At 38.2% G+C, this 23,964-nt stretch overlaps 1 protein-coding gene across 1 annotated transcript in view; it reads right to left on the reverse strand.

Moving 5' to 3' along the window:
• Window positions 1–23,964, reverse strand: part of SUCLG2 (succinate-CoA ligase GDP-forming subunit beta) — a 123,664-nt gene that overhangs the window by 46,444 nt on the left and 53,256 nt on the right. The window contains exons 4-9 of the mRNA XM_086755751.1: window positions 23,763–23,853; window positions 17,493–17,645; window positions 16,422–16,511; window positions 14,065–14,161; window positions 7,779–7,940; window positions 6,202–6,344 (exon numbers count right to left, since the gene is read on the reverse strand). Coding sequence (XP_086611877.1) covers window positions 6,202–6,344; window positions 7,779–7,940; window positions 14,065–14,161; window positions 16,422–16,511; window positions 17,493–17,645; window positions 23,763–23,853 — 736 coding nt within the window. The remainder of the gene's footprint in view (window positions 1–6,201; window positions 6,345–7,778; window positions 7,941–14,064; window positions 14,162–16,421; window positions 16,512–17,492; window positions 17,646–23,762; window positions 23,854–23,964) is intronic.

The raw sequence follows: 23,964 nt of genomic DNA on the forward strand, positions 1-23,964 counted from the left end.
ATAAATTCACCCAAAATAAAGACCAAGTAAATTATACAAGGCAACCTTATTTTTATTTCTGAAAGCTGAGAAAAGAATATCCCAAATCTTTCCTCTTAGTATAATGTTATCCCTTCTGCTGCCACATAACAGACTGCTATGTTAAGAAAAGTAATACTGAAAATCCCTCAAGCCAGAAGGATAAACTGGTGACAAAAATGTCTTATATAATAAGGATGGATAAACTGTATTACTTTCACACTAGGCACAGCTGGAAAATAAGTGAATTGCAAAATTACGATTTAATGATACCCTCTTTCAGAATTCTGTTCACTCGCTCAGATGCCTTAAAAATAAAAGCCCCAAGACCTCTGCTTCACACAAAACTCAATGGCAAGACACAGCACTGCCATCACTTTTGCCATCACTGAGGTGGACAGAGAGATGCGTCTGACATAAGGAAACAGGTGAAGCAAAGTGACAGAACTAAGAATGCCTATTCCACGTTAATAAAACAATAGTTTGAATGTGGACTGAGGAACAGCTAAAGAAAAAAAAAATTAAGTTTTGTGTGTGTTTGATATTAATTATTCCCTGGACATGAGTTAACAGACGCCAATATGGAGTATTTTTTCCAGAGAGACGTTTGTCAATCTGTCAATAGTATTTTGCTTTTACGACAAGCAAACACTTGTTAACATCAATTGATTTGATAGTCTTTAGTCAGATCGTCAATGACAGGCTTCAAAAAGGTTGTCAAAGGAGCTTTACTGGGGGGAAAAGAGAACTAGAACAACAAACAATTTTGGCCTTTAACTGTCCATATTTCAGTGTTACTTTCTATTCGAGTCAAGTGTTAAATTTATGACTACAGCCAGTCAATGGCAAAACAAACCTGCTTACAGCTTAGCTTAGTTTACTCACATTTCTGTATTTCAGCTCCTGTTAGGGAGACAGAACAAGGGAAAGGGATGGCGTATGGCAAAAATCCTGAGGAAAGACTCTGTAGTCTGAAACTTGATGTGTCTCTACAATATGTATAAAAAAGCTGATGAAAAAAAAACTGCAGGAATTTAGGAGTGTCAGATATGTGGAAGGACTCCAGAGGGCAGACATGGCAACCAAGCTTCAGTGCCTGGACAGATTTATTGACTTTTTTTTTTTCCCAGCTTTAGCCTTTCCAAAACCTTGTTGAATCCTGCAGTCATCTTACAGTCAATGTAACAGTCCAGGCCTTCAGCATGAGTAAAAACGAGCACCTGCTGAGCTTGGTAAGGATGTGAGATCACTCAAGGATGAGGGTTTCAGTGAGGACAGCTGAAACAGCACTCCATACGTGCAGGGGAGCGCCAGGTATCACTCAGAACCTCTGAAATACTGAAGGACACCACCTCTTCTACTTGTCTGTGGGACAAAGAGGAGTAATGAAGCTCCTTGAACATCCAGAACTGAGCCATCTTCTCCCTTCTTGTTACAACTCGAAAAGAGGGACGACAGTCCATTTCCTGCCAAAGCAGACGCACAGCACAAACTCACAGAAGCATGACAGGCAGGAAGGAGGAAAAGAAAGGGGGATGGGGGGGGGTGGGGAAGAAGAGTATGTTTTAAGTTAAATTAGATAGTGGAAAAAAAGGGAATTCAGAACCACTGCAATGACCTGTCTGACCTAGGAAGTACTGGATATGGCAGACTGCAAACAAGACCAGCAGAGTCTAAAAGGGCCACTGACTCCAGAAGCAGTGTTTCCATACAAAAGCCAGTGGGTAACGTTTTGCAACAACAAAAAAAATATTTTTTTTCTTCTTTTTTTAAGAGTTATAGACTCTGACAACAGCAAGATTATACCAGCAGCAAACCAGCCAAGATCTTCATTTTTCTCAAAAACAATATGTCCAGCTTCACTAAATCAAATCATAGAATCATAGAATGGTTAGAGTTGGAAGGGACCTTCAAAGGTCATCCAGTCCAACCCCCCTGCAAGGAGCAGGGACATCCCTGACTAGGTCAGGTTGCTCAGAGCCTCATCCAACCTGGCCTCGAATGTTTCCAGGGATGGGGCATCCACCACCTTTCTGGGCAACCTGGGCCAGTGTTCTACAACTCGCATTGTAAAAAAAATTTTCCTAATATCCAATCTAAATCTACCCCCCTCTATTTTAAAACCATTACCCCTCATCCTATCGCAACAGGCCCTAGTGAACAGCCTCTCCCCATCTTTCTTGTAGGCCCCCTTGAGGTACTGGAAGACCACTATCAGGTCTCCCCGGAGCCTCCTCTTCTCCAGGCTGAACAGCCCCAACTCTCTCAGCCTCTCCTCATAGGAAAGGTGCTCCAGCCCTCTCATCATCTTTGTGGCCCCCCTCTGGACCTTCTCCAGCTGGTCCACGTCCTTCTTATGTTGGGGGCTCCAGAACTGGACACAGTACTCCAGGTGGGGTCTCACCAGGGCAGAGTAGAGGGGGAGAATCACCTCCCTTGACCTGCTGGCCACGCTTCTCTTGATGCAGCCCAGGATGCGGTTGGCCTTCTGGGCCGCAAGGGCGCATTGCCTGCTCATGTTAAGCTTCTCATCCACCAGCACTCCCAAGTCCTTCTCCTCAGGGCTGCTCTCAATCCATTCCCTGCCCAGCCTGTATTTGTGCCTGGGATTGCCATGACCCAGGTGCAGGACCTTGGCACTTGGCCTGGTTGAACTTCATGAGGTTGGCACGGGCCCACCTCTCCAGCCTGTCAAGGTCCCTCTGGACGGCATCCCTCCCTTCCAGCATGTCGACGGCACCACACAGCTTGGTGTCATCGGCGAACTTGCTGAGGGTGCACTCTATCCCACTGCCCATGTCGCCGACAAAGATGCTGAACAGGGCCGGGCCCAACATGGACCTCTGAGGGATGCCACTCATGACCGGTCTATGGCATACTCATTTTTTTTTGCTTTAATACAAAATATATATTTTAAAGACAACTAAACAGAGAGAAAGAGATCTATTTCAAAGTGCAGTTGAATGTTTCCTTCTGGAAGATTTCTTCTCTTGCAATGTCCTTAACACTACCGGTGCCATATTTCAGCACAACCAAAAGACCGTGCTTCTCCGTATTACAGCCCTGCAGACCACGCCATTTGTTTGTTCAGCCATTCCTCAGAGGCTCAATGTTGTTTGGAGACATCTAAAACAATTAATTGCTCCTCAGGTTCCCAAGAGCAAGTTTTCATCTTCTCAGACAAGGTGGGAATCAGGTTAAGGGCTAGAGGGCCGTGACTGACCAGACACAAACTGTGATGCTGCATGAGCCACAGTGACTTTTGGGACTGAAAGGCTACTATTCGTTAAGAAAAGAGAGGACTTGTTCAATTATCTTAATGTATATTAGTAAGCTAACGGACATGGTATATGAAAAGAGGAAATCAATATTTTTTAAACAGAATGAAAGAAAATATGAAATCTTTACTTTTTTAATAGCTAGCAAACTTGTATTAATATTCAATTGCAGAGCAGTGAGAAAAACAAGGGCTTTGATGTTAGGCTGGCATAACTGCCAGGGCTGCTACAGTCTCCTATCGTGTACCAGGATATCGCATATCTCCCCTAATCCTAATTTAATCTCGTACATATTCCTCATCCGTTACCGTTACGAGAAGTTTTTCACCTGATGTCACGCAGAACTGAAACAGTATTGCTGATGGTCACAGCGTCATAAAATAAAGGCAAAACCTGTCAAATTGAAAGGGCTGACAAGAAACAGATCAGAGGAGACTCACTTAAACCTGGCAGGCCTCTCAGGGATAAGAACTGCGGTGTGATAGATCATGTGCAGGGCTAGGCTCAAAAGAATGAATGTTAATGCCTTAAAAACAGGTGACAGCATTAAAATCTCAATAAAAACCACAATGTCTGTGACCAACAAAGCTGGCACTTAGGTACATGCATCCAAGTTTGCTATGGACTACATTCCCTGGAGCAGACAGCTTTCAGAAGCACCCTCTTTCCCCTGCACCATACCAAATATCAGAGTTTGTGGGACTCTAGGTATTCATCCTCCCTTTTCTTCCCAGAGTGCAATAATGAGAACAGGCAAAAGAGAAATGCAAGGGAGCTGTTCTGTGATTCTTCCTGCGAGCAGAGAAAAGATCAGAAAAGGCATTCAAAAGGAAGAGAGGAGGCAACGAGGAATGAGTTGTGTTGCATTTAGGCTAAAGCATTCTGCATCTTTGGCCAGTCAAAGCCAGGAACGGCACAGCTACAGCTGTGCACAGACACAAGCATAAACAGACCTGCTGCAGGTCTTCTCCATGTTACCTTTTACTCTGCCCCACTGTCTCAATTAGCATAGTTTCACTCACCCTGGTGTTAAGCAGCAATGTATAAGCAGAATATATAATAGAAGGATACATTTACAAGTCAAATGTTGGGTATGCAGATGTTACATAGCTGAGAGCTACTGAAATGCCTTTTTGTTTTAAAATTGTTTAAACTCAGTAAGTTTCATCACCAAAATTAATACCTGCTGTTTGTGCTGTAGCACACAGAAGAATCTATTTACCATAGTGATAATCACCAGCTCAGTTGTGTATCTAAAGCTTTACTGCACCTGCTTCTCCACCACTACGACAAGTTTCAGAACTAAACTGCGTCTCAGCCAAACCTTGATCGCCACATGAAGCACACGCTGCAGAACAACTCAAACACGCACAAGCAAATCTCTGTGTAATGTCCTGAGAATAGTTAAAACTCACATAAATGAAGACAGGCATAACAGTGTCTACTAGCATCAGATAATGAAGGAAAACATCGAGTTTACTAGCATGAATCTCAAGTCCCATTCTGCCTCCCTTCTGCCCCAGGCAAGATATCTTGCTTCTCTACTTCTCCAGGTCTGTGTTCTTTTAAGCATGTTAATGACTTGAAGCTTATAAAATCACTAAGTAGAAGGAGACAACTAGTTATCTTCCTGTGGGTCTCGGTAAGAACATAAACCTAGACCTCTACAAAGAAAAAGTCAGGACAAGCCAGGTCTAGGGGAGCGCAAAAAGATCCAGGAAGAATGTTTTAAATATTGCAGATGAGCAATACTAGAGCTGAGCCATCAAGGTACTATGTGCCCTAAAAACATGCAAGGAGAATCAAAACTGCAAAGAGCTTGCAATATGAAGTCGATCTGTGCTTATTTTGTACCGTAAATGTTCCTCCTCATTTTGCCTTGAGATTTTGCTGCAAACAATATCATCCTGTATTTGAAAAGTCACTTTTTGTCACTTAGTACTGCACAGGGTACACAATCACAGTGATGTGATTTTCACAGGAAGGTGGTATTTAAAGGAGCTAATATCAAAGACACAATGAATGTGAGGAAAATGGACGGAAGCACAGAAAAAAAAAAAGAGGTAAAGGAAATAAAGTCAGATCCACAAAAAGAAGCAAAATGTTGAAATTCGGACTTCAGCAGAGATACCTAGGTGCAGGAGATGGAAAAGATGATCAAAGCTCTTCAACAAATTTTAATTAGTAAACCTACAGCAACTTACGCTCTGGCTCCATACAAAAGCCTAACTCCGCGTTGGCAGGGATGGTCAGCTGGCACCACTCCAGTGCCTACGCCTGATCAATATTCTCCCAGTAGATATTCTGCTTCTGTCTGCAAAAGGGACCAATGACCTCCGCATGCTAACATGCATCTCTAGAAATAACTTCTGCTCAATACACACAGACTAATGTCTTCTCCTGTTGTTCAAAAAGAAAAGAGCAACCGCACCTCCATCTGCAGTAGGAAGTGGAATCATAGCCTACGATTCCAGTCTGTGAATGTTAATTAAACACAGACTATCCTGCAGAGTAGAATCAGACATTTTAGAAAACTCGAGCTTAAGAGAGTACAAATCAGCCTTTAGAAATATTTTAAGTATCTAAGCTCCCCCACAAATTTGACTTTATGAGCCAGATGTTCAAAATTCAGCATGGCAATGCCCAGCATTACCCCATCTGCATTTCTGTGTTGAACTGCCTTGAGAAAGCACTCAAGACTGACCAGCAAACCTGAGCGTGGATCAGGAACTGAAAAGTCAAATCAGTCAAAAGACAAATCATTTTCCTCCCAGATCGTCTCTTTAGTAACTCATCCTCAGCATTCACACCATTACCTGTATTTTTCAGCATACTATTCACAGTCCTCTAACACAGCTGTACTGCTGCATGGGGAAGCTTCTGGTCCAAACCCCACTTTATTTACCTTTGGATCAGCAGTCAGCAGCTTGAATGCTTGATATACTTGTGCTTCTTTCACACCTCCACCGAGATCCAAGAAATTTGCTGGCTTTCCACCGTTCAAGGATATTATATCGCATGTTGCCATTGCAAGTCCAGCTCCATTGACTGTAATTGTAAACATCAAGTGCTTATATTTCACATTATAGAAGATCAGTGAAAAGGCTTAAAACATATCAGCATAGTCACATAAAACAGCTAAAAACAATACATAAATACCTATTTCTAAATAGGTCAGTACCTGTTCAAGGATATCAAATGCAAGAAAAAATTTAAAATCTGGTGCATAGACACCAACATTTAGGTTTCTTTATGATTATATCAATTTTAGGACTCAGATGTGCACCTTCCCTTAAGCATGTATGAGCACCGGAATGGTAATTGTGGAAATGCCATAATTTCTGATTTTAAATAAATAAATAAGACGCACAAAAACTTCTGGGAATAGTGAAGGACAAATTGATTCCTTAAGCTCCTCTCCCATCATTCTGATAGCAGTAGATGATGCTTTGTATTACTGTAAAACAGACAACTAAATTTTGGGGACAGAAATCAGATGCTTCTGAAACTGCCTTTTATTCTGCATTTGCATTAGTCTGGAAGCATTCCCACGGGGATGAACATCCTCCAAGCTAGAAAAAGTAGATGTGAATTATTGTCCCCAGTAAGTTGCTCCTGTTGGACAAAGTAAGGCTTCTGTGTCATCCATAATTCAATAGCAATACCTAATACTAAAAAAAAAAACCAACAAAACTGTGGTGTTGTCAATTATTGTTTGGGATTAGGTTTGTTTTGTTTTGTTTTCATGTTTTTAATTGAGTTAAAGTCTGACTGTCACTTACTGAATCAACTGCAACACTATCAGTATCTTCTAGATTTGTGGTTAGAGTACACATCTGAGCAATGCAAATGCTGGACATTTTCTCATCAAGCTGAGATAAAATGCCTAATTAAATTAGATTCATAATAAAATGCTGAAAATTATTTAGAGCATAACTGACTCTTTAACTTATCTCTTCTAAACACAAGAGTAATTTCTGCTGTACTGAAACTTCAGGAAAATAAAAAATTGGTATTTTCCTTTAATAACCAAGCAGCTTCTTTAGCAACTTTCCTTAAAGGGAGATGGAGCTCAATATTCAACTGCAAATGGGAATATCATGTTTTTACACACATACTTTTGCAGTGTATTTAAGTAACAGTCTCATTTTTGAAGATTAACAATCAAATTTTGATAACTTGTCTCGTTTTGTTTTAATTATTGCATCAGCATAAAAGATCAGAACGTAGAAACCCCCAGGCTCCCCCTTAGCCTGCCTTCTCCCTGACACCACACACGCCCTGGCCGTCTGCCGCGGCCTTCGTCACCATTTCAACACAGTTTTACTTTCATTCCTGCAAGAATTTTGGGAAGGACAAAGCTCAGCAAAATAGACTGAAATACCGTCAAGGGTGGACTGAATGTCAGAATGTAAACAAAGTCTACACACTGAACAAGTACGAATTCGTCTTCAAACGTCTTTTGGATTTATTTGTTCTTACCAAAGCAAGCAATATTTCCATCCAGTCCTATATATTTTAAGTCATATTTGGCAGCTTCGTTCTCTATGGGCTCATTTTCAGACTTGTCATCCATGGCAAATATTTCTTTTTGCCGAAATTCTGCATTGTCATCAAAGTTTATCTTGGCATCAAAACAAACAACTGAAGGAAAAAAGCAAACAACATAGAGGCATTTAGAGATTATAGCTAGTGAGAGCTTCTGAAATATTATGACTGCTACAGCAGGGAGAGGACAAGGTTGCTCAGGGACTGATGCTGCTTCCAGCATACAATCAGCTGAAGTTCTACCACTGAGTCCAGTAAAGAGGGAAGTTTTCCTTAAATCCTATTTAGAAAAAGGTACCACAAGCATCTCCACGCTACAGAGTCACGTGCCTTTGTCATGGGATGACCTTCTGTGTTGGCTTTCAACAAATTTCCCAGAAGTTATGAAGGCAGTTTTTATGATTTGGACAGGTGATCTGCAGTAATTTCATTTCATATTTTGAATTACGACAGATGTAACAGGTTACAGTTTAGCAATCCAAAGCAATGCCTGGTAACAGGCAATCATTTATAGCTGAGCAACACAAAATGTCTTCCTCAGCCATATTTTTCATTTATAATGTTATTAGCTACACACATATTATTTCCCTAAAGACATAAATTAAAACAACTTTAAGCCAATGTATGTTAAAAGTGATCGAAAGATTACTTTTAAATAAAGAATATTTTAAAAGTAAATACAAAACTTCTCATCAATGTCAATATTTGCTATGGTTGTAAAAACAAATTAAAAAGTAGATAAACCTGACTATATTAAATAGTATATACCAAAGACTAGCCAGTAGACATAGTATTCACTTAAAAACCAACAGTAAAAGAAATTCATGTAGAGCGAACTGGTTATTTGCCTATTTACTGACTCATTACTTCTATGGGTTTGGACAGGCAAACACCTCATTAGACTAAAATGTTCTAAGTCAATGGAAAGCTACGTACTTATTTCACTATTTAAGTAATTTGAACTGTACTATATCCAGATTATAATTACTGACTAAAGTATAATTGATTTCTCAAAGCAAACCAGTCAGATTTAAGTGCCTTTAAATGCTGCACCCAGAAAAATCTAACAGTTTTTCTTTCTGCTATATTTTGATTTATATTGGCATTGAAACACACACATGATACGTAAGTACCTGCTCATAAGCATTGTACATGTCTCTGCAACTACAGGCCGCTTACCATTAAAATGACAATTTTTCGTCTTTGATATAGATCCTCATCAATTAAAATAATTAATCATGCGATCTTTTTTGGTGGACAAATACCTCTCTCTCATCTTTTTTAATATACAATTGCTTAACTTAGGAGAAAATATCTATGCAAACAGCAAACAAAACATTTACACAAATAGGAGAGTCTCAGTTTTACATCCTGTTTTGCACTGGGTTTTCTTGTTTTGGTTTTCTCACGTTGCTGGGGTTTTCGTGGTTTTTTTAAATACATTCTAATTGTGCCAATATTAGATTAAATTAAAACAGGATGAAATTTAGTTTCAGTGACTGTAGTTTCAGAAAACTACTCATAAGTGTTTGCGTATCATAAATCCCTCTTGGAGGAGTTTGAATCTTACCTGGTCAACCATCATGTGGGAATCTGCCAAAAAGAGAATTGTCTGGAGTTCATAATGTGCTTCTACTGTACTACAGCCACTTTATTTTTTTAAAACAATGAACCTAAGACCTGTACCATTTTCTTCTTCAAGTTTCAGTTCCTTAAACTGCTAAAACAACTTAAAGCTAGAGTGAAACTGCAGTTTCAGAGCTCTGTTTACCTACAACATGAACATCCTCAATGTCACATTAACAGAATCTCATGCCTACAGAAAATTCATCTTTAACAAAGGCTGTGCTGTATAAAGTAGCGGAGAAAACACCTATTAATATTTATCAAACCTTTTTCACCATCAAACCCCATTGTTACATGCATGATAGATTATACAAATGAATTTTTCTTCTAAACAAACACCAAAGAAAGCTCCAACACTTATATTCATGGAGTACTTCTGTTGTTTTTGCTAGCAGGGTAGGATTTTTGTCATCTGCCAATTCAACAGCTTAAACTGAGAGTAAACAAAACAAAAAACCCCAAAGAAATTGGCAGTTACAGGCTTCTGACCCAACAGTGTTAACAAAGAATTTGCTACAAAATTAAGCAAAAGGAGATACATATGACAATGTATTTTCTAATGGAAATTCACACAAGTGAAAAACACAAAACACAGCGAGAAATAAATCCATCTTCACCATTTCTTTGATGGGAATAATGGTCTCCATACAGAGACTTATATTTTATCATTAGAAATAACCACATTAAGCTACTAAAATATTCTTCCATTTGTTCTTCTTTAAGACATTTCAGATGGAGAAACTGCTAGCAAAAAAGAAATAAGCACAGGAAGACTCCTGTGTACGTCTGCGAGTAAGATGTCTTTCACAGCTTGAACCCCACTCTGTTTCTGCTCCTCAGCTTTCTGGATGCGAGATACATGGGGAAAAAGCTCCAACAAAATCTCCTACCATCCCTCAAATTAATTCCTCCTCACTAAATATGCACAGCTGTTCCAGAAAACCTAAGTTCGCAACTTATCCAAATCAGTTCATTTTTTCCAGTGTCACCTCATAGTACTCCAGTCAGGGTGCAAAATTAGTACCACCATGGTCCTTTAGGACCATTTAGGACCACCAGTTTTGATTCCTCTCATTCCTAACTGTCTTGTCCTTCACTTGCCCCTACTTGTTTACCAATTTCCCCTTTGTTGGTACCCACCCAAATGTGTCTTCAGTCCCTCAATGACAGCCCTACTCCGTTATCTGACAGCGCTGTCTCCACCCTCCTCAATTCCTTCTCAGTGTCCATACGCGTCTACATGTCCATACGCATCTACAGTGTCTGCTCACTGATACCCAAGACACACTTAAAGTTCTTCCTAGCAGGATTACGTGGCTGAGATGATGTAGGTACCAAATTGCGGATTTTGTCCTTTACTCTGAACCAGTAAGTGCGAACACCAGAATAGCCCAGTTCTGGCACAGAGCTCACCTCAAGTTCATTTTTCTGCCTGACAGAAGTCAATCGTCATAGATGTCCCAGTTTTTCACATCTGACTGAGCATAAGGACTACTGGGTACCTTCCAGACTGCCCTATAGTTTTACAGTACCTTGGTGTTTATTCTACTAAAAAAATGATTTCAAGAAGTTTTCAGGAAGGAAATTATGTTTTCGTAGTATCAGTACTGTTGAACCCACAAAATAACCCTGGTGAGTGCATCAGTCATAGCAGACAAACATACCAGTGAATTTCTTTTGAAGTGAACATCATAATCCGCAGAAAAGTTCCAGCAGTTTTTGTTGCACCTATTTTAAAGGTCCCATTCATCTTCAAAAGGTCACAAGTGTCATGTGTTGCACGTTGCTAGAACTTGAAAAATCCAGACCATTCATTTTACAAGGCCCTATTTCATTGTTCTGCTCTAACTTCACTGTGCCACACAAAATTAAAATGTCCTCACTTCATTCTCAACTAGTTTTAATAAGGTAAATAGACCTGTTTAAATGGTGGGGAAAAACAATAGTCTACTGGGTTCTGAAGGCAAATTTTCCATTTCCATTTAAAATACAGCCTACAACAGAACCACACTGGTCAACAGCAGGGCTTTTTGTTTTTCTCCCCTAGTACCCATTTCACAAACTGCGTAAGAACCAATGGAGCTAGAGTTAGTTGCTAAGAATTTCACTTACATTTATTAAGCTGAGTGAGGTTTACAACGCAGAAACTATTGATTCACCATGCACATTATTATAGTACTTCAAATGAGACGGAAATCTGAGCACACAGTGCTGCCAAAGATTCTGATACAAGAAGAGTTAAAGCATTTGGTGGGAATAATTTTCACAAGGTAAACTCTGTTCAGAGAGCTAAAGGATTCTGGTAGCAAGAACACAAAAAACCCAACCAAAAAGGAATCCGAAAAAGGTCTGCTACCAGACCAGAATTCATACATTTAGGTAATAAATATGTTCTTCCAGCTTAGTTTAACCTGAAATCAGCTCATCATGTAAAAAAATTGAACACACATTTGATCATTACGATCACTTTCTCTGAATTATCCTCATAGACTTTACTAGAAAATATATTCCTTTTTCTATTTGTTTTAAAAATGTCACTTTCTAGAACAGCATGTTAGCATCCCAGAGACTATTTTATAACAAAGAGCAGCACCTTTTAAGATGCATTAATAAATTTCCAGCTCTGAAGCCCTCAGCACAGGAAAGACATGGACCTGCTGGAGCAGGTCCAGAGGAGGGCCAAAAAAATGATCAGAGGGCTGGAGCACCTCTCCTGTGAGCACAGGCTGAGAGAGCTGGGGCTGTTCAGCCTGGAGAAAAGAAGGCTCCAGGGAGACCTTATAGCGGCCTTCCAGTACCTAAAGGGGGCCTACAAGAAAGATGGGGAGAAACTCTTCAGCAGGGCCAGTTGTGATAGGACAAGGGGTAATGGTTTTAAAACAGAAGGAAGCAGATTCATACTGGACATAAGGAAAGACTTTTTTTTTTTTGTGACAAGGGTGGTGAAGCACTGGAACAGGTTGCCCAGAGAGATGGTGGAAGCCCCATCCCTGGAAACGTTCAAGGCCAGGTTGGACGGGGCTCTGAGCAACCTGATCTGGCTGCAGATGTCCCTGCTCCTTGCAGGGGGGTTGGACTCGATGGCCTTCAAAGGTCCCTTCCAACCCTAACTATTCCGTGATTCTATGACAAAATATGGTGGGGCAGGATTTATTTTATATCTTTCGGAGCTTCTCAAAGTTCATTACCAACAGAATTTTCCTTTTAAGCCGTAGAAAATTGTCTGCCAATTCTTTTCATCTGGTTTGTTAAATAAAAGGGAAAAACAAGGTTGTACAACTGGAAGAGACTGCACAGTTTCTAGGCACAATTCGGCTTTTGAATTCCTGACCAACTGAGCCAAAAATATGGCTTTTTAGTGAAAAGTTGTTTATTTTACAAACTAGCTGTGAGCACATAAAAAAATTATTTAAAAAATGCTAATTCTTTCAATTGGTTCTGACTCCTATGAGGAATTTGTGTTCTTAATTGACATAGCAGTGATCTTTTTCCAAAAGTTTTCAGAACAGCAATTAAGCAGCCACATAGCCAATGTTTGTTAAAATAGGTAAAAGCTTTCTCTTCCCATTTTCTGATTTCCATTTTAATCTGAAGGCATATCTTATAAAGCGGGGGGAAAGTTGGAATTGTCCTTCTTGACATACATCAATAAAGGATACTCAAGAAACACCCACCAGCACTTCCCAAGGTCAAAGACTTCTCTCAAATCACAAAATTATACCGTAGGTAGGGCCTCTACTAGAAAGTCACCAGTGCTTGTGTCTGAAGCTTTTGACACTGAAGTTTCAGCTAGCTCCCCTCAAGCACCACAATTTCTCATCTTCACCCATTTAAATAAAAAAAAAAAATACCAAGAAATAAAGAGGGAGGGGGCATGAATACCGTAAAATATTGGCATTAGAAATGAACACATGGGTAAAAATATTCTGCCATCAAATGAAACAGTAAGGTGGTAACTATGATCCACCTGGAGCAACCCTACTCTGTTTCAATATACCAAAGCCATCTTTAGTTATTCCTCTCTTCATCTTTGTCCAAGTTAGTTGAACAAAAATGACAAATTGAAGGGAAGGTTTCCGCTGGAAAACCAACTACTAGAATGATGTGAAAGCTCACCCAGGTCTTAGCTCTGTATTCATGGTGGAAGCAGATCAATTACCTTTTTTCTTCTCAAACGATGTAGCCAAGTGTCAGTTCCAGTCAGAATTTCTCCTATGCTCTACTAGATCGTAGAGTCGTGCACTTGTAATTTTAACTTACCCATATGTTTACAAAGTTTCTTTCTGCACCATCTCAGAAACTCTAGCAGCATTAACAAAAAAACTAAAACCAAAACCAACTCAAAACAAAACCAAGAAAAATCAACTTTGTTCAAAGAGCAAAGAGCAGAAAATGTTGCTGTTTCTCACCAAGCATGACATGTAGAAGCCAATATTACCAGTATTTGGATGAAATAACAAAAGGTATTGAAATGTAAGATCTGCCATGGGAATATTTATGAATATTGCTTAAATTACATTACAAAATGAAATTAATGCAAAGCTGCATAAATAAAGAATTGTAATGCATTCATTTGTTTCCTTCAATTTCTTACCTTGCCCTTCTGGAGTTTCACCAAAGGGATTCACTTCAACCTGAGTGGCATCAATTTTCAAGAAAAGATTATACAGCTTCTTAATTTGATCTGCAGCCTAAATTTGATCAAGCGATTTACAATTACCACATAGAAAAATAAAAGTTAATGTTTTCAAGGCAAAGGTAAACCATTATAGGTTATTTTTAATGTATTAAATTGCACACTAGCGCTAGATAATTACTACTGTTATTTCTTTTTTCTTGATCATATTTATTTAGTATCTAAAATAGCTATAATGTAGCATTATGATACAGCATAACATTTAGCAAAGCTGCATTTAAAGACTACCCAAACTGGAGATTTTCTACAAAATAAACAGCACAATTACTACGACAAGTTTAATTTTAAAAGTGCCTAACAGTTCATAATGACATCCTCCGGTACGCTGAGATCTAAGCTGCATTCACATTAACCAGTCTAAAGTCTGAAACCATAAAGCAGTAAAAGCAGAATGTGCACATTAGTGACTTAAAAAAAAAAAAACAAACATTTCTTCGTCCTACATCAGTCTGAAATGTTTTGTTGAAGAAATTATGTCAGAAGCTTGCTTGTTTACTCTTTACAAGACACTCTTGCTCGTTCCTTATTTTTCCTCACCATCTCTCTCTGTGACTGGTTCTGTGGCCGAAAGTATTGCGACTGACTACTAGCTTCCAAGTATTTTGTTCTTACAACATTCTTCCATTAATAGAACAATTTAAACAGCAGCAACACGAACATGCAGAAAAAAAATTCCCTTCGGTTCATTACACACTGACAACCTATTAGCTGAAATAAGTTTGCAGACGAAGAAGTGCACTGATAAAGAACCGTTCAAATTTGTTCCTTCATTACTGATCAGTTAACTGAAGTACACAAGCCAGAAATATTTGGGACCTCTCCTAATAAGCAAACTGAAGGAGAATAAAAAAGCCAGAAGTCAGCTTTCTCCCACAACATCATTCATACGAAAGAAGTTTGGAAGCAGCATACACATTGCTTACGAAGTCTGCCCTGCTCTAACGTCATCACTTGAAGCATTCTCAGTGCTTTTGACTTTAAAAAAAATTACCGGTTATAAATCTGCACCCACCAAGGCAGCAGCTTCCTTGGCAGGAGCACTCTGGTTGACAAAGTATCCTAACACCACGTGGGCAAAGGTATCAATGGTGGTGCCTGGGAGTTGTGCAACCCCGCATTGATTCTGGGCAACCTGAAACCCGGTTGTTGCCCTAGTACACTGCTGTAATTTCAACAGGTCATCAGACTCGCTTAATTTTTATTAAGGCTTGCTCCATCTCTCAGCGCCTCTCTGAATCAGGCAGCTTAATGTCAACATTTCTCTTTCTCAAGGTCTACAAGCACTGAGCTTCTTCCAGACAAAGCACAGAATTCCAACCTAAAAATAGTGAATGTATTAGCAAATACTAGGATTCTTCTGAATAAAAACTATGTACCTATGCTTCTGTAAATTCCTTTGAGTTGAGAGCACAAGGAAAGAAATGCATTCACTGCAGCATTATTTACATGTATTGTTGAAAAGTCCATATATTGCTGTTAATTATTAAGCCCCAGAACTCCTCAAGGGTTGAAAGGTTTTACATAATCATCCCTCCTCATTAGATATACAGCTAAATCTTCAAATGCGTGTTAATCAACTTAATGATTATGCATTTGTTAATTGCATGGTTGGGATAGAAAATAATTAAAACTGCTGAATTAAAATAAAGGAGTTCTACAAAAATGATAGCTTGATACTATGGGAAAAAAAAAAACAGGCAGGAGTATATTAAGCTTTCTCTTCCCTGCAAAATGATTCATAAAGGCAAAATATCTTGCATATTTATGTACGATATGGAATTCCCATATATATAGAAAAGAGGTACTGAAAAAAGACAACAAGCTGGCAGTCTTTTGGTCTTGAGTTGAAGACTAGAGGGAAAAAAAAAGAAAAAGAAAAAAGGGAGCTTCAATTACACAGAGAGATACACTGTTACTTCTCCCCATATTAAGGGCCAAATTTTCAAAACAAGCTCTACCCATGTAATTCACTGAGTTCTAGTGGAATTCGAATGAAATCAAAAGAATCCCTGGTGTAACAGCATGCTCTCCTCAATTGCTTCAAACATCAGGGACTTCCACTTTGGAACAATAAGAGCTTTATTAAAATTGCTAAAGCCTGACGACAATTAATATACATGCAATTTAGTATTTAAAATGTCAAAACGGTCCCAACCTAACGAACACTTAGCCCCTCATGTCTGTTTGGAAAGCATTTATTGTATAGCTGGGCTAAAATGTCTGCAGTGAAAACTGAGGGAGTAGAGTCAAGTTACCTGCTGTTGCAAAGGTCCTTTGAATCCCAAATTTTTTGCCATTTGCAATGCCTGATGATCCTTTATGCCTTCAAAAATATCTATTTCCTCCTGTAACAAAAACATGCATAAATACAACTAAATATTCAATCTAAATGGAGATTTACAACTCCAAAAGGAAAACACTTAGTATACATTTGCAAATTAGTAATTAAAGTATGGCTGTTTGCCAAAGTTCTCCGAGACTGAGGCTACAGCAGCTGCCTATAGGGTATGTTATAATTACCACACCAGCTATGAAACAGTCCTTCCAAAAAATACATAATTCTTCAGGGTGGCATGCTGACAAGACAATGTGACACCAGTTTTCACTTTTAATTACTGTACAGATGGCGTTGACGAATATTTAGTCTGTTAATTTTTATGACATCTTCTGGAATATTTTCAAGGCAATTGTGTCACTGCCCAGTAACACTACGAAGTTTATATAATTTTAAAATGCACATTAAATATTTTTACATTTCTTTTGAATAATTATACTTGATTGTATCAATTATTTTCCCAGATGAATAACTTGTCTACTCATTATCACGCCATAGCAACATAAAAAATACTTAAATGTAGTCATCATTAGGAAAGCAATTAGAACAGTTGGATTTCAGATGCAAAATTCATCCAGGTACAAAGAAATAATTAACAACTCTGTCAATTAGAAAAAAATTAACCACAGAAACTATAACCATAGTGGCACTGACCCACTTGTGAAAAAAACTGTGTTATCTTTCTGAAAGTGAAACTCACTCATAAAACATTTCAGATATTAAGTTTAACATATAACAGCCAGATTTAAGTTTTTTTTTTCTAAATTGAGTTGGAGACACAAACACTAACAAAATCAGATATTGAACACACTTCAGTTTATCTACCCGATGACAGGTCTGATCCCCTATTTTGTGAAACACTATTTTTATGGTTCTTATTGTCTTTTCTCCACACATGGAAGGATGAAAAATGGAAGGAGAAAGAGGGTAAAATGTATTATTTTGGATAATTGACAAGGAAAATTTTTAGTCTAAAATATTATTTCAATACCTTAAAGATAAGTTCTGGGCTAGTAACTGCAACTTCTTCTATGTCAACACCGCCCTGTGGACTGCCAACCATAACAGGTCCATTGCAGGCTCTGTCCATCAAAATTGCGAAGTATGTTTCCCTGGAAATATTCAGTGCTTCTGCAACCATCACCTAAAAATGAATATAAGAAAGAAAAAGAAAAAAAAAAGAAAAGAAAAACAGCAACAGTTCTGACTGGTCCATCTAGCTGGGGACACTTAATCTGGACATAGCTTTGCTTCCTTGAGGTGTCAAGAGTAGTGAACGTCGTAAAATCTTTTGCAACTTAAAAAGCAATTAAAAAAATTAAATGAATCAATGAGGGACAGTATCTCCCTCTGCCGTGATCAAGTAGAGAACATTTGCGTCTCACGTTTTCTGCACTGCCTTAAAACATAGCAGTTTGATACTTACCATCCTAAAAAATCATAGAATCATAGAATAGTTTGGGTTGGAAGGGATCTTTAAAGGGCATCTAATCCAATCCCCCTGCAAGGAGCAGGGACATCTCCAACCAGATGAAAAAGAAACCTTTGGTTCATTGCTTTTACTAGGTATTACAACACAATGATTTTTTTTCCCCAAGAAATTCCCTCTCCCTAAGAAACTCCCCTGATGCTGCTGTTCTCACTGGGCCATGTAACAAGTAGTGTAAATTGGGAACACCCAATTGCTGGGTTTTTTTCCCCAATAAGAGAATCGGAGCTGCTGCTGTGCCCATGTGACCTTTTTATTCCCAACAAGCACTTTAGCATGCTGGCCCCAGAAAAACTCGAGTCACAAGGGCCTACAGTCTTGCAAACCACGTAGATTAAGAGGTGCACCGGCTTTCTGATGCATTGCATCAGGAGCGCTGTTCCTCATCAGCAAAGCCTGGGGCTTAAATTCTGACAGAAGGCCATCCTGCACTTAAATCTCAGCACTGAATTCCTGCCTTGCCAGATAATTCTGCCATCCAGCTTTTTACTTTCAGTTTAGAGAGACGAGCAGATAACCCTCAGATGTTGGCACATTCTAGAAACATTCTAGAAAAATTTATTCTTCCAAAGAGCTACTCATTTCTATTTATTACTATAAGCTACAGAGCCCTTTCATATCAATATCTGACAGACAGCTCAGCATGCAACAAAAAAGATGATTCAAATCCTACATGTTGGGAATCTACAAGCACTGACACTAAAACTGGGGGGAAAATTGCCTGCATAAATTCTTTGTTGCAATTTTTTTTTCTCCTCCCCAAAAATATGCCAAAGTCCTTTCCATTTCAGTATTACAATAACTGTATCTTCCTCTTCATCTGAACAGTCATTTTTTTGCAATAGTTTAACAATAGCTATTAAAGTTGTTTCAGAGATTATGTAGCTTTACACTGGGTAAAGGACTCATGAAACTATGTTTTGATGCAAGAATACTAAAGTCCACCCAAATGTTCTTCATCTTAAAAAAAAAAAATCTGCATATGATCATTACTAATTGTTCTTTATGATCATAACAGGTGCCATAATCTCAGGTGTGAACACTGTAAGTTCTGCTCTGCACTACAATTTTGCTTTTCAACCTGGAAGTTAGCTGAGCAGCCACCTCTGCAATTTAATTAGCACGACAGCTTCTCCTTCTGACAATCAATCACATTCTTCCTCAGCAGAGCTGCTATTTCCTGTATTTCAATGGAAGTAGTAGGAATCAGGAAAATCACTTCCCTAAGATTAATATAACTAAAAAGGATTAAGTGGCAATGTCTTTCTAATGTGGTCTGTTGATAAACACACAGTTTTGAACAATGCCCACAGATGAGGATTATCGCTCTGAATGAAATGTAAGGTGAAACTCATTCTATCAGTCAGCAGTTCAAACTCCCTGGATCCAAGAGGAATGCATACACCTGCAGTCTTAAAACCCTGCCTGCCTGGCAAGATGTGTTCCATCAAATGAGTATTCATGGGCTTTTCATATTTCAAGGGCGATAAACAAGAAAGATGCACTATACTTTCACCCAAGTCACTTTTTCGACATTCTACTCTGCAGTACATAAGAAAAGAACGTACTTACCCTCTGCCAGGCTGTACATCTTAACAGAACAGGAAAAAAAGTAAGAGACAAGAAATTAAATAAAGCCCTCTGCACTCAGAATGGAAGGAAAGATGCTATTTCTTCATGGGCTTTTTGACTTGGAAGCACTTTTCTTTATAGTAATTTGTTTCCTTCTTCTTTTACCTTGCTTTATTCATGGAACACAGGGTGATGTAAAGGAATAGTTCAAATAAGCGACTGTTCAAAAGCAAACTAAAGAAAACTAAGGTGAAGGAGACAGCTAAAAATGTAGAAAACTACTGTACTACTTAAAAGCATTTGCCTATTTTAGGCTACTACAAAGGGATGCTAAAACCCAACTTGAGAAACATAGCTCGGCTACCTGTCAAGATCTGTCAAATTAACAAGCAAAGATACGGAAAGCATCCTTGACTTGCTACTCTTAGTCTTTTTACCTGCATGCATGTTTTCACCTTCTTACATATCCTGCATCCACGTATCTGTAAAGTGTGAGTCAATTGCTTTAGACACAGGTCAAATAAAACCAGGTGGTCCTACTGCATCTTGTCTGAGTTGTTCAGACAGTTTCCAGAGCGCTCAGGAGCAGGGCCAGACCTAGGATGGGAATCCACTCAACGAGTCTTGAAGAATACATTTGCAAGCACAGCAGGTGGGGCTTACATCATTAAATCAGGTATCTTCTCAGCTGCTACTTCCAACCCAAGTGACTGTCCTCACTACTGCTAATTAACCATGTCAACATCATTAAATACTTCTCTGTCTTAATTTCCAAAACTATTGAGAGACTAACTATTTTGTAGTCGGCAAGCTTACTGTAGAGTAAAAATTGTCTGACTGTGCAACATCTCTCATTTCTCCTAACAAAAATCAGTTCCTTTCCTTCATCATTCTGTTTGATGCAGAGCAAGGACAGGGAAATTGGTGTTCGGAGTCTTTAAATATTAAAGTTTACCTATCCTTCACATGACAAAATTAATGCAAACACATTAATGAACAGTTAAGAGCAGAGAAATTAAATCTACAGACTGTTGACTTTCCTCATATTTTGTCTGTTTTGCTTATGATAAAGAATGTGAAGCATCATTATCTGTTTACCATATCACGTTTATATTTAAAATGTCCTCAGGAAAAAAAAAAAAAACAAACAGTTTTCTTCAAAACTTCCTGATAACTTCAAGCATTCCTTCTTAAAAACAAATCATTACCTAAAAGTTGAAGTCACGCATCTAATTTCATGAGGGTAACTGTAACACCTCTTCTATACTGAATAAAATATTCAAAATGTTAATTCTATTATTGCTTGGAGAGAAAACACAGGTAGCAAATTCTCAGGTTGTCATGATAAGAGAAGACTGGCTTCTCAGATAACCAGGCTCTCCAAATTCCAAGGTGCCATAAGAGGATTTTATGTAAACTCACGAAACAGCTTCCAAGTTACAAGGGAACTGAGGAGACTGCTATTTAAGAAACATCAATCTAAAGAAGCACAAACATGCTTTAATTTCTGCAGTAGGTGCACAAGCTGAGAAAGACAGATGAAAATTCCATTTTCTGCTCCATAATTATTCTAATTGTAGAAAATTTCTATCTTTTATTCCTTCCTTACAAATACATGTAAAAGGTACGTGACTTCCACTCCCTGACTTGACACCAGCTCATTATTTGCCTTGCAGAAAGTGACTTATTTTCCTTCTGAAAAACAATTATTATCTATTTTTTTTTAAATATGAGTTCACTCAAACTTTCCAGAACACCAAAAAGTTTAAAAACCATGGACTCTAAAAACATGCCTTTTCTTTTATTTTCTTTGTGAACTGCAATTTTCATTGAGTCCATGTTCACACACGTATTCCTACATTCACATACAGAGAGAGCATATGCCTTGAAATAGAAGAAAAATGCCAGCTATTATTTCTCAACTTCCCCACCGCCCTTAGCAAGCTCCAAGAGTCTGTCCAGCACTTTCTGACCACTACCTACTTATTGCATTAAATGACATCTTAGATAGAGTTAAACTCATACTTTTAATCACATTACTGTAGCTTGCCTCTTGATTAAAATTTCAGGTTTGACATTGCAGTCCTGATACTCCAAACCTGAATGCCTCCACTCCTGTAGCTACTTTGAAGATCCCAGAGTGAGCTAACTTTGGAAAAGATAAACGTTTTTAAAAGACATTAATTTTTCTGCGAGATGCGCTTTTGATGACCTAGATGCATAAGTTTAAACATGCTTTCTTCACTATCTATCAAGCAATGGGGAAATTATTAGCATAGTATTGGCCAAATTATTACATAATTAATTTAAAACAGAGTGTATGCTCTTAACATAAATTACTGAGAATCAAGATTTCAACATCAAAAATGTAAAACATATTATTACCTTGTTATATATGTGTGTGATGAGCTATGAATTGGCCTAGGGCTTTTAAAAGCCAACTTTATAATCAGAATGGACATCTAGGACAACAGATGATCGGCTTCTCCCAGTGAAAAGCATCACACTGGTTTATCATGCATCAATATCAAAATACTTGCAAGCTGCGTCCTGAAACGTTTCCATGTAACTCTATAGTAAAGGACAAATACACAGTCTATCAAGGCTATATACCTTGCATCCTGCACCACCAAAATAAATATCTAAAGTTCAGTACTGCGAGCTTCACCTTAAACTTCACATATGCCCTAGCTGCTTACTCTTGACCATTGCTTATTCATACACGCAACAAGTGGGTGGGGAGGAAAGCAATTACAAGTTAAATCTTCTATAACTATTCTATACATGGTACAAAAGTCATCTTAACTTAAATCCTTTGAATAATCCATTTAAAAAAAACCCAATATCCATATATTTTTTTTCATTTCTATCAATTTCAAAGAAAATTAGAAGTTTCTTTTCCAGAACTGAATAAGTAAATGAATTAACAGACTTGCACTCAGATAAAAAACTGAAATTTTCTGTATTGATGTATTCAAAGTAGGTCAACTAGGGTAAAATAATAAAGTAAAAAAATTTATAAAAGCAAGCTGCTTTTACAGTACGAATTTCTCAAAGTAGAGTGCCTTAATATGGGAAATGTATAACCTTTTTTATATACATAGTACTATCATGATCTCTGACAGTCATGCCTTAATGGTAATAGTGTTCCTTCTTTTTAATATCTAATATTTCTTTTTAACAACAACTATGAGGAGTGATGGTAATCTGCCCTCCTTGCTTCCCAAGAGAAGAACCGCCTGAGCACCTTCCCCCAGCCCTCATTAGACTGTATCTTCCCAGACAGGTGTTCGCCTGCTATGCTAATATACCAAGCTGTTCACAATATATTAAAAGTGAACTGCATTTCTTTTCAGCTCATGCCAAATTATCTCCTGGCATCAAATACGGTGTGGCCCTTGACTACATACCTGTATGAAGATCCTTGCTCAGTAAAACAAAGCAAGAGAAAAATATATATAGTAGATAGGCGATTGCTAGATTTCCCGACTTAGAGAATTTTGCTAAGGCAAAGGAGAATCTTGCTGAAGGGCTATCTGTGCTTCACTTATTTAGGCCAATACAGAGCAATATATTTATGCTGAAGTGAATCTTGGCACCTTGCACTATGCACCATCACAGGCAAATGAATTACTACGTATTAGATGAATCACTACCATGACCACATTTTGCTTTGTATCTGCAACAAGTTAGGAAGAATTTACTTTTAGATATTTATTTTGTTTATTCTTTCAAATTGAGATCATTCTCATGCAAAGTCATTTGCCACTACCTTTAATAACAGCTGCCCAAAGCAGATGATAAATGAAATATGGATAATGGTATTACTACAGGTAGTGATATATATATTACTTGTCTATGCAGAACGTCAATAAGCATGTACAGTTAACTCTATATACAGTTACACTAGCATTTAGTGTGCATTTGATGAAGGATGAAGCTATGACAAAGGATTCCCTTCAACACAGGTAGCAAAACTGAATTCATTTTTCCAACTCTACGTACGCTGAAACTGAAAGACAAAATACATACACACAAAGAAAGAAAAAGAAACTTTTTTTTTCCTTTCATCAACTAGATGCAATCAATCAGGTATTGGAAAATGAATTACAAAAATAAATCTATGTCATACCCCCCAGCATATTGATGCAAAATTGCAGCTGAACAGAGTCCTCAACTTTCAAGAGACAAAAATCTTACCTTTTTAACTGTCACACCATCCTTTGGAGTTTGCTTTGTTGACAGATTGTACCCAATCATCTGTTTAGCAAGCTGTTCAACCATCTTAGGGCTACAAACAAAGGAAAAAGGTTAGTTTATTGAAAGATATTAAAAGAAACAGTCACATAGCTCTTGTAAACAGCTTGGATATTACAACAGAACATGTTTATTTATGCTTTTT

The sequence above is a fragment of the Chlamydotis macqueenii genome, chromosome 10 (genome assembly GCF_036417535.1).
Source record: "Chlamydotis macqueenii isolate bChlMac1 chromosome 10, bChlMac1.mat, whole genome shotgun sequence".
Classification (NCBI taxonomy): Eukaryota; Metazoa; Chordata; class Aves; order Otidiformes; family Otididae; genus Chlamydotis; species Chlamydotis macqueenii.